Consider the following 12763-nt stretch of genomic DNA (forward strand, 5'->3'; position numbering starts at 1 on the left):
CTACACTTTCAATAAATTAACTACGAGTTTCCATTTCCAATAATTTTACTAAATTTTCCTTTGATAAAAAAAGTTTACATTTATTTACAAAAGTTTTATTTACACTGTTTTCAAACGAGTGCTACTCTCGACGAATATTATTTTATATAGATATATATATATATATATATATATATAACACAAATATAATATATATATATTATATTTGTATACATATATATATATATATATATATATATGTATATTTTAGAGTCATTTCATCATCGTTATTCTCTTTTACTTCATTTGAGACGCTTTCCATCTTGTAATTATTCAGTAAAGTGCTTGCTCTCTGTTTCCTCAGGAGTGATAGTAGCCTCTGAGGCTTCTGTCTTATAAGACTAGAGGACAGCCGAGCCGCACCATAACACCTGACCTCAATATGGTCGCCAAACACTGCCCCCATTATCAGTTGGATTGTGATGACCGCGATGCACTGCCAAAGCGGCTACTTGCCTATTAGTGTTGCCATCCTCGATATTACGTACGGAAGCACCACAATTACCCAATAAAGTGAGATCGCCATGATGTGTCACTCCACCGCCGGACATAATGTTATGCTGTTGCCTAACACCGACGTTACTAATGTGATCCATGACACTCTGCAGTTCACCGTGTACCGTTGAATTTGGCGATGTGTGTGAGGGTAAAGCATGTGAATGAAAACTGTGTGACTGATTGGCGGCAGTATACAATTGGGAGTATAGTAAGCTCGCTGGCAAAACAGGATATAAAGAACCATTACATCCAGCTCCGGTCGTTCCGGCATGACCGCCGCTTACGCCGCCTACTCCGGCACCCGCACCACTTCCATAGGCTGCCGCAGCGTTTTGCGTTTGATTAACGATACCACTGAAGTTTTGATTTGCACCCACTAACGAGTTGTTATTAGCCGATCCTGTGGAGCCAGCACCATTACTATTACCTGTACCGTTAGTGGCACTATTGCCATTGGTGCCACCCAAATTTGGTGTATTAGTAGATAGTAAATCCTCCTGTACCGGTGATTCGGCCTGTGACGAATCGCTCAAACTACGCGGACCAGTTTGACTTGAGTGCACATTATAATCATTGTTCGAGTTGGTGTGATAGCGTGGTACCAATATAGAATTGGTACCTGCTCCAGTACTGCCACCATTTACCGTTGATGAAATTGACGTTTGTCCACTAGAACCGAGTAAACTGTGATGTGTCATTTGACCCGTGGTTGAGCCCACCAGATTACTTAAATGCTGATCTAAATCCGTAGCCGTCGAGTCCGGTAACACTATTTAAAGTGTTATTTGGAATAGAAAAATTCCTAATAAGAAATTAATTGTATTTATTACTTACTCGGTACGCAATCTCTTTGTGAGCTACCACCACCGGTAAAATCTTGATTGTTAGTTTGATCATTGGAGGAACAAGTGAAGCCCAAAGCAGGATTATTAAATTGAGCCGAAGTTGGGGTAGTGCATGACGATAAACCGCTACCAGCTAAATACGGTGAATAAGCACTAGCCGAACCATAACCCCAATGAGTATTACCGGCACCTAAACCAAATTGTGACACATCTGCATGCGTTATATGTGAAGGATAATATAATTTTTATTGTAGCTAAAATTCTAGAATATCCACCACCACGATTATTATCGATTCAGAAAAGGAAAGCATTTCGTTCGTCAGTTCATCTGTTCATTTTTTCATATAAGAAAATTTATTTGAACGAACGTCCAAGCCAAGTTGCCTTCTACTTATTTTGCATCTATTTCAGAACAACATTATCGATGAGTTGAAGTGATTTCTCTACCTAATCCCAATTTCTGCTTATCTGATATGCTTGGACTTAGAGAATAAAATAAATAAATTTGCATTTGTATTTCCCAAAGCTGGCCTTGCAGGGAAGAGCAGGGCAAGAATCAAGCGGTACAAAGTTTACAAAACAAGAAACCGCAATAATCTCAAGGAGCTAAATAAATGATAGGGAAGAATCCAACTCAAAACCATCTATGTGAACTGATTTTTATCTGCGAGCCTTTCTCGAGCATACGCATTACTTGCCTTTTTTACATATCGATAATCCATTAGTAGGAAAGTAATAGAGAGGAAGTACTAGGAAAATAGATGATTGATTATGACCACATTTATGAATGTATGTCCACGAAGGTTATGCTGAGCATTTAAAGCGATTTGAACGATCGCACAAAAAGAGAGCATAGACAAGTTTTTTTTTAAAAAGAACCAAAACTTTCATATGCGCCATGTGTGCGTGTACAAAAGTAATGCACATATACTTTTCATAAATTTTATGCACCGCCTGTGGAGATTAAAAAGTTTTTGTAATCGCTTCGATGCATGACTTATATGTTTATTACTACCCACCTAAAGATGAGCATATTACTGAAACGTTTGCAACACCCAAAAAGGAACCTTTAGAGAGCCTACGTATGCTTCAATCAATCTCAAGTTCTTAGCCGAACTAGGGACGTCCATCTGTCGCTTTCTCTAAACTCAAACGTTCACAGTACAAAATAAATTGATAGTCTCCCTCCTTTGCATTACTTCTGCTACGCTACAACAAATACGTACAGCGGATAGACCAAATAAACATAAATCCCTACGCCATGAAGTATTCGTTTGTGCCATGTTGGCAACACCGCTTCCGGGTAAATCAACGAAATATGTGATGTCTCAGGCATCGAAAGAGGGCAATTTTCGGTGGTCGTTTTGCGGGATAGATTAAAGCTGTTGGGAGCTATTCGGACACTCTACGAATCTATTCTGCGAAAATATTCTGCCTCTCTACAAAAAACTGTTGGCCGAGGGTCTTATTAAAAATGTAATTTTTTATATACATAAGATGTTCATGTTATTTTCTGCCATCTCTCGTATCGTCTATTCAATCGATGAGTACACACTGACTGCAGAAAAATACAATATATCGACCATATCCGTCCAAGCTGATAGATTGTCAAAAGTTGGTTTTTTTTTTTTTTTGATCCTCTTAAGCAATTCTTTATGACTGGTAAGCGAGGCGTAAGCAAAGCTCACGTAAAATAGACAAAAATTATTGCTTGCAAACAAATTTCGATTAGCATTGTCTTCCAGCCGTTAAGAGCTGTATTCCATTTTATTTATCCGTTTTGTTACAACCCGAGTATACCTGAACACATTTTTCAGTTGCATTTTAATGCTATGTTAACCGGGATTGTCGTTTTACGAACCACCGGCTGATCACAGTAGCGCTGTATTGGCAAGGAAAGACTTGAACCGATTGACGATTTCCTTCTAGAAATAATTTTTAAGAATAACTTTTGATCTTTTTCTGATCTCATGTTTGTGTTTATTGTAATCGTTTCACTGAACTCTCTCTCTTCTTTCTTGTTGGACTCTTTTTTTTTAACGTTTTTTTTTTTTTTTTTTTTTTTTTTTTTTTTTTTTTTTTATTAAGAAGTTTCATATCCACTGTTTCAAAATCTTGAAATGCGGTTTATCGTTTTCGTGTGGTGACTATTCTCAATTCGGTCTTAGCCGAATATACGATTTAATTATATGTATATCACGAAATGATGATGGTTAATGCATACATATGAATGAATGAATGAATGAATGAATGAATAATTTCTTGGAAAATTTTCGCTTTTCTCCTATGGCTTATAATTAATTAAATATTTTTATGAAATATAAAAATGAAAATCAAAATTTATTCACAAACATAAATTTATAATGACGTTTAAATATTTTATTAAGCCGTCCCGTACGACTTAATTACAAGAACATACGTATATGTATGTATGTATGTATGTATTTATATGTATATGCATATATAGAAAATAAGTAAAAGTTATATATATTATATTATTTTCACATTTTTAAATGACAACCGTGCAATGAAAGTGTATTTACGCATATGCACACGCACATATTGTACAGTATTGCAGTCGTGCAGTCGATACATGCAAGCGTTATAAACAACGCATACCCATCATAGCGATAAATGTAAATTTTGCAACAACAACATGTTTATGTAAAAATGCCTGAATGTAAAAATCACAACATTTAACAAAATATGGCTAAAAATGCATCAACACACATGCATTTTAGTTAAACGTAGAATACACGCACGCTGCCATTTATTGTGTATGCCATTCATACTCTTACGCATATACATTGCAAAACATTCATATACGTATATACGACGATATAGACATAACAAAATGTGCCCGTTTTTGTTTTGTTACGTTATGTTACGGTGTGCTATGTTACGAAGTGTTGTGTTGCGTTGTGTTGTGTTTTGTTGTGTTGTGTTGTGTTGGTAAAAAAAACCACATAATTAAAGGAGGTAGAAATGTTTAAGCCAATAGCATTAATAAAGCCGCCACAAAATCAATATTCGCCATTTAAAGAGTACCGCGCGCTTATAAAAACTAATTAATAATTTCCGAATGGTCTATTAATTAAGCCTAATTATTATATATATAAAATATATACAATCTGATAAACATGCATAACATATTTATGTACAGCGACAATATTACACAGATTTATCCAATATATATATATATATATATATATATATATATGTATATGATAATAAATTTATATATGCATGTATCAACATCAACGGTAACATGAAAATTTTAAAACATTTTTATCATCATATTCAGTTTATGTAAGGCATCGTCGCCTGTTGGATGGTTAGAGTCCGATGCACACACGTTTTCGGTTGCACAATCTTCCACAACGTCCCATATGAAAAACTTTTAAAACGAGCCCGTAATTGTTTGGTTAATATAGAAAGGCCAAAGAGAAGAAGGCCAATACCAAGCGGGAATATTTTTAATGCAATGAATCAATAGTTAACATGTGTTACATGCACGCATTTTACGCTTGAGAGTTTATATGCGTTTGCTATCTAAAATTTATATTTAGAGTTTTGAAAATGAAAAAAAAAAATAAAAATAAAAAAATTATCCCACAACCCACTGCACATTAAACTTGCTCTTATAATATTTTTATTTATTTATTTATTTATTATTTTTCTTTTTTTTCTATTTTACATTAATTTTATTACACATACATATATATATATATATATATATACGCGTGAGGTTATAAAAATATGCAAACATTTCATATACGCATGCATACACGGTTAGGTAGGTATGCGTTAGCTCGGTACGCGGACAAACGTACGTTGTGTACTTTGAATGCAATCAGTAGCCAAACCCGCATAATGATTGCCACTCGTTTACACTTAAATCTTTCTAAATACACGCCATGTTGGCATAATTAGCGGCCCATATTTATTCAAAATTCTGCCGTTTGCTTATACGTCTCTTATAGAGACAATTCATAGGTGAACGTTAGAGAGGTCCGTAAAACGTGCATTCTATTTTCAACTTTCAATACCTATAGACGACTATAACTGTAACTTTGCCCTTTCTTTCTCACACATACATCTGCATGTACAGACATATAAATCGTGCACACTTTATCATGAAAATTGATAGAGAGCGGTTTTCACGCGATCTATATATATATATATGTATCTTTTTATTTTAAAATGGAGTTTAAATCACATACAAAAGCTAAACCGAAACAAAACGAAAACAAAACAAATAAAAATCTTAAAGAAATAGTAAGTAGGGCAACATCTTCTATTTGGAAAAAAATTAAAAAAAAAAAAAAATCAAATGGTGATTAAATGAAAAAAGTTTTCTTTAACCTAACAAAAACAAAAAAAAAAATCAATTTTAAATTCACAAAATAAACTTAAAGGGTTTAAGGCGTTTAACGGTGTAAAAGAAGATATTTTTTTTTTTTTTGCAAAAATTGTTTCAGGTTTACATAAATATTTTATTAATTTTAAATAAATTTATTTTTCAATTTTTGTAAAGTAAAGAATTTTTTTTTTCAATTAAGAGAAAATCTTTGTAAACTAAAAAAAAAATATTTATATATAAAAAATTTTTACATATAGTACGCGTAACGAGTCAAAGATTAACAAATTATTAGGTGTCCGGAAAGTCATTTCGTTTTTTTTGTTGTTTTTTTTTTAGTCAAAAAGTAAGACGACTTTTTTTATGTTGGTTGAAGATATTGTTATGAACGATCGAATTCGATGAATGTAATCTCTCAGCGATCTTACGAATCGTTATTCATCGATTTACATCAGTTAATCCCTTTACTTAGTCTTCTTCAGCTTCTTCAGTGTCAATGGTCGCGAGTTCAAATCTTAAGTGCGATAGAGTTTTTAATGAAACCGAAAGCCTTAGATGCTAGTACTTTAAGAATTTAGTCTTAGAATTTATTCTTCTTATTATTAGATGCTAGTGTTTTAAGACTTTAGTCTTAGAACTTATTCTTTGGCTAAATTTATAATAATAATAATAATAATAATTTATTGATCGAGTAAGAAATTGAAAAATGCCAGATTTCCATAAGCAATAATCAGACGACTTTAAGCAAAAGCTATTCCACAGAATTAAATAAATCTTTTCCAAAAGTATTGGCGGATCAAGTGTCAATTTGAAGTTTGAAAGGAACGCAATGACTTCCCGAATAATTTAATATATAAAGATTTTCTCTTTATAGAAATGAAAAACGACAAACCGATAACTGCATCGTTATATTGCATAAATTCAATTTTAACAAAAAGTTTAAGTAAAAAATAAATTTGTAAAGCTGTAGTTGTTGTTAAAGTCTTGATGCAAATGTTTGCAATTTTTATGCCAATGCATCGCATTCCTTAAACCGGTTGAAATGTTTCGTGAAAAATTTGCCTTCGTTCCGTTCACGACGATTTTTGCTGGGGGTTTGCAAGGAAACGCCGATATCAAACAGAAACGCCCATATCATAGGGCTCATATGTTTTTATCTTAGACGCAAAATGCTCCATCTATTGGATAAATAAACTAACGGGATTTCTTTACTAAAACTCGACACAACTAAAAAGAGGAAATATTTTGTTTTAAAAATGTCTTGATATCATCAGTTTTCTACTTTTATCAGAATCCGCATGCGTGCGTGGCCGAGTTGGGAGAGGATCGCAACTAACAACTCAATGATCGCGGGTTCAAATCTCGAGTGCGGTAGAGTTGTCACGATTTTACAAATTCAAAAAAAAAAAATTGCTTTTGGGAATATTCATGAAAACGGATCACTTGATTCCGATCAGATAGCTGATAATATATCCGCATTGAACAAGTAGTTGGATATAAAATATTCATTAAAAATGATCAGTAAATGAGTAACAAATTTTGCATTAAAAGCAACTTGGAGTTAGAGAGAGAGAGAGAGAGAGAGAGAGAGAGATTGGTTTCGCTCGCGTTAGGTGAATGTTTTTGCAAATTTTGATATTAGTAAGGATCTGCCTGATGATTACATGAATTTATCCCTCCATGGAAATTATGTGTATAATGAATGATACACGCTGATACATATATATTAATATAAGTATTTTATTATTTTCATAACACATTCGTTCATTGAGGAGAGTACATTTGCTTTCGAAAATATTTAATAAATTTAAAGCAAACACGTTTTTGCGTAAATAATTTGCAGGCACTTGTTTTTGCATTTCGTTTTTATACTCATCATCGAAGGATGAGGGATATGTCCATTTCTTCTACCATCTTGCACAGCACATCATATTCTAAATCGATTCAAGCATCTCCGTCTGTGTGTGTGTGTGTGTGTGTGACGTGTTTCCCGTGAGGACAGAGGCTCCCCTCGACACTCATTGAAGACCTCACATATATATGTGTGTGCTATATGCACATTATTTAATGATATTAAACTTTATTTCTATTTTAACTTGGAATCGCAATCCACGTCCCTTTCAATCGGATATACAATTTTAATATCCATTTAAGGGCGTATCACATTTTCACGTAAGCACATGCGGAATGCATTCACTATTGACAGCCATTTAAAGTCGAGAATGTAGATTGACTCGCAGATTCAGGTGATCTATGGCTTTCTATTACGTAATAGGAGCTCTACAAAAATAAAAATAGAATTTTGCTAGTTGAACGTTGATTTAGGCAGCGCGATAATCGATGGACTACGCTTGAGTTTGATTAGATCATTACTTGGAAATGCTTCTTATATGTCGTCCCTTTCCTATCGTTGCTATGTTGCTACGATTTAATTGAATCAATTCAGAAGCAATTTATGCTTTTCATCCCCCAGTGATGATGATTTGAATCCTATTAGTCTCTGGGCCAGCCTATGAAAACGGACTACAACATATAGTTCTATCCTCGTTAGAGAAATGTAAGTTTTCATCTTGACGTAAGTTTGTATCTTAGTTAAGCTAAGTATAAGTAAGGATCTGACGCATTCTTTGAAGGCAGATAAAAGCGGCAATATTTTCGATTTCAGTGCAGTTCCTTTAAAAAAGTAAATACAAATTTATCCGTCCATGGTAATGCGACTGCAAGTTGCTTTAAGCCCAACTCGAACCATTTGCTGAGCCGATACACATTTCATTTTATTTGATTTCATCAAGCTTAGGAAAATGCTTCTTATGTATGCATTCATTAGTTTTTCATATTCTTACAGATGAAACGGGTACTCGCGTTTGACTGCTTTTGAATACTCCGCGACTTAACCACATTTAAGTAATGCAAAGAAAACGACAAAGAAAAATGTTTTCTTAATGGATCACAGTATTCTTGCTGCACTTTTACATAATCTTTAGAAAGTATTTTCATAAAGTTTCAACTGATGTTACATTATGCGTAATTTTCAATACTAAAATGAATTAACTTAGTGATTGGTTGCTCCTCATTCCATACACTACTCTCAACGCAACGGAATATATTGTTAATGAATTGTTGTTTTACATTAACACAGTATTGTCTTAGATATTATTTAACGTTATTTTCCCGTTTATTTAAGCGCATTCGTATACAAACGTAACTTTATCTTATTCAAATTTATTTAATTATATTCTCTTGTTAACTCAAGCATTAAAAATTTATTTCCAAATTATATAACGGATTGGGTTTTTCTAAGAGATGATGATGGGCATTACTACGACTGTGATTATCGATCAAACTATTCTTTCTCTACATCAAACAACAACATTTAAGCGATATGATGCAGTACAAGTTATCTCCCTAATGTACATATTATACAAAATGATTCCTGTTATGCAACAAAAAAAAATTCTTTGGCCCAAAAAAAAAAAAAAAAAATGTCCTTTTCTCTTGAATCGTAGCGAAGGATGAAAGCGAACAGACAGAATGCGACATTCGTGGCAAAAATACACGAAACGACTAACAACGGAAGTAAATATTGTCACCAGCAACGCTTACTAGGATTAGTGGCCCTGTCAAGAACTCCCGACTTCATAAAGCAAAGCTTGTCCAAGCAACGTTAGAAACACTAAACTCAAATAGGCTGCCGCCTCGATTGCATTTATCAGATATTTTTCCATTTGATTAATATATCTCTTGCAAAGGATGCCTTATCATTTGTCTGATTGATATGCGCATTCTTGCCAACAAAAATTTGACATCCTAGTAGTAGAGATCCTCAAAGGAAATACAGTTACATATCCGGTAAGGAATTCCTATCCTATCAAAAGAACATGTAACTAGTGCTCGCAAATACTTTCAATGCAAATTATTCAACGCTCATTATACTCTTAGAGTGAAAACTTAAAACTGATCTTGGAGAAGAAACTCCTCCACACCTTATTCTTAATTAAAAGATTTTATTTATTTTTTCAATCTTTTCAAGTTTAATGCTTTTGACAGTTTGTATTATTCGATCTCTTCTTAATTGTCTTAATTGCAAAGTAAAAAGAGATTTGACAAAGGCCATTGAAAAAGTGCAATGGGTCCAAATAGAATTCCTTTTCCAATTCACAAAATTCTTGACGAATTATCCTCTACACAGCTGATAGTTAATGAAAAAATAATTCAAAGCGAATTGTTTCTGATACAATATTTATTGGAGAATGGGAACGAATTTATTGGAGAAAGGGAGGAAAAACAGAAGTTTAGTTGGTATGGTTGTTCGTCTATGTCGAAGAAAACATGTTGTTCGCTTAGTCTCGGTAACGAAGGGTTATTTTTTTTATTTTTTTTTTTTTATATACAAACCCTCAAAAATGTCTATTAAAGCTCTAAAGATCTTTTCATCATTCATTTACGTAGACTGTAGAGTTTTTTTTTCCTCTTTTTGTTATTTTCCTAACAATGGAATAATTCCCGATCCGTATGTTGGATTTTCGATGGCGGAAAAATGCCATTCTAGCTCAGCAATGGTTTGGAAAAAGATTAAAGCAACACTTCTCCTTCGATAACAACAATTTATCGATCTTTTGCTAGATTAAGGACAACGATAACAACAAAAGTGGTAAACAGTTAAAATGCTGGTTGCAATGTTCAAAATATATTCAAAAAAGTCCTGAAAAGTATTTTCGATAATTCCAAAACGAGGTAGCAACTGATCCATTAATGATGTCAAAAGGCAATGCATTCACTATTTTAGCGGAAAATTTGCATATGAGAAATTACTTTTCTAAATGGCTGCAGCGTTTTTTACTAATATTGGAACAAATGCATCGCGCCCCAAGTCAATATATACAATGGCAAAATTGCATAATTTGCTGACCTATCCCCCGGATTTTCCAGATCTGTTCTCTCGAGGCGGTTGCCTGTTTGCAAATCTCAATAGCATGCTTTCGGGAGAGAGATTTTGATCAAATTATCAAATGAAAGCGTGTTTTTCGAATTTTTGAAGATTATTCTAGAAACAAAGACATTGCAATGTTAAAAAAAAACCAAAAAAAAAAAAAACGCCTCACAAATACCGTAAAGTGTAAAAGCGTTTACGATTCGCGCTCGTCTTTACTAATCTGTATGCGTTCTTAGGGTAAAGCATGAGCCAACTATCGCTTGTTTTGCAAAAAAATCCAGAAAACGAAACAAAAAAAATAAGAAAAAAAAAGAAAACCCATGACGCCAATTCAACAGACAAAGACTGCATGTTTCTATTATAATTCATAATTTGCAATTAAACCAGTCTCCTGGGTGTAGGAAAATGCAATTCATTAGTGAGTTGCTGTTATTAATGCTCCGTTATGCGCTACTGTTCTTGCCCACATAATAATAAACGGTTGATGTTTATGACATTAATTTAATGCATATTTTCAGAGCAATAATTTAATTTTTTTATTTAAAAAATATATAAATATAAATAAAAAAAAAAAAGCAGTAAATAAATAAAATTATAAAAAATAAACCGTACATGCCTGCAACAATCATAACGGAGGTAATTTATTGTATTTATGCATCTATTATTTATGAACTGAATCAAGAAAAATAAAAAAAAAAATAAAAAAAAAAAAAAATAAGTAAAATAAAATTACAAAACAAAAAAAGACCATTACATATACAATATAGGAATATGTATATAAACATTTTATATAAAATGAAAGTAAATAAATTTATATATATATATAAATTTAAATAAATTTTTATATATATATATATATATATATATATGTATGTACATATATACATAGATGTTCACATATTTATATATTATAATGGTTGAACCTAATTGTGAACCGTAGAGCATCGAGTTGATAGTTTTACCACTATTTTGAGGATTGTGTAAACACTGGTTAAATAAAGTGGCCAACAGTATAAATATCATTCACAAATACATGCATATATATGTATATATATATATAATTTACTAGACACAAATATAAACATATACATATGCATACATAAACAATTAAGCAAACAACTAGTTAATAAAATGATTATATTGCGATATAAAAAACAAAAAAGTAATTATATACGGCTTTTACCGAATCGCTTAATACTCATCATCTACATTAATTCATGTTAAAAGTATCAGACCTTTACAATCTTACTGAAACCTCATGTTCAACCGATTATTTACATAGCAATGTACATCAATTAATATAAAATTATTTAAATTTTAATTAACAAACGCATCAAATATTCATAACGAGTAGAATAACCGTTAACAGTCTGAGTAACTGCTTATCAGATAGATGCCAATTGATCAGATTCATCCACTTTTTATTCGTCTTTCGGATATTAACGAATCTCTCTCTCTCTCTCTCTCTCTCTCTCTCTCTCTCTCTCTCTCTCTCACTCTCACTCTCTGTGAACCATATTTTATTCATCATGTTCGTCATGAAGATTTCGTAAGACTTTGTAAAACATCTTATAGGTAGGGATAATATCAAATTTTCACTATAACGTATGAGGTCTTACGTAGCTCTCTTAGTCAGATAATCCTTTATTACATCCCTACATACATTATGTACATATACATATATATATATATATATATATATATATATATGATAAATTCTACGATGTCCAAAGGTACATGTAAAGAATAGTAGATTATTCATCAGCCCATACCTGTTTACAAACTGTGAAGGAAAGAAGAGCTCTCCTGATAGATTCTCTTCTTGTTCTTTTTGCTCATTATCGTTTGCAAGCTGTAAAGAAAGGAAGATCTCTTCCCATAGATTCCTTTGGCGTTCCTTTCGGGCAGCTTGATTTGAAACCTGTAAAGGAAAGCAAACCTCTTCCGATAGAATCCCTTGGTGTTCTTTGTGGTCATTTCGGTTCACAACTTGTGCAGCGAATAAGGCCTTATCCGGTAGATTCCATTAGGATTCCTTTTGGTCGATTCAATTACAAAATCTGTTGGATTTCCTATCACTGCCAATAG

General features: G+C 32.8%; 1 protein-coding gene across 2 annotated transcripts in view; it reads right to left on the reverse strand.

Annotated features, from left to right (window-relative positions):
* Positions 1 to 270: 270 nt before the first annotated feature.
* LOC119640567 (runt-related transcription factor 3) overlaps positions 271 to 12763 on the reverse strand; it is a 35313-nt gene continuing 22820 nt past the window's right edge. For both annotated transcript variants that reach the window (XM_038038697.1, XM_038038687.1), the window contains exons 4-5: positions 1372 to 1572; positions 271 to 1306 (exon numbers count right to left, since the gene is read on the reverse strand). In XM_038038697.1, the coding sequence (XP_037894625.1) occupies positions 417 to 1306; positions 1372 to 1572 (1091 nt within the window). In that variant the 3' untranslated portion in view covers positions 271 to 416. The remainder of the gene's footprint in view (positions 1307 to 1371; positions 1573 to 12763) is intronic.

The sequence above is a fragment of the Glossina fuscipes genome, unplaced genomic scaffold (genome assembly GCF_014805625.2).
Source record: "Glossina fuscipes isolate IAEA_lab_2018 unplaced genomic scaffold, Yale_Gfus_2 0, whole genome shotgun sequence".
NCBI classification, from domain to species: domain Eukaryota; kingdom Metazoa; phylum Arthropoda; class Insecta; order Diptera; family Glossinidae; genus Glossina; species Glossina fuscipes.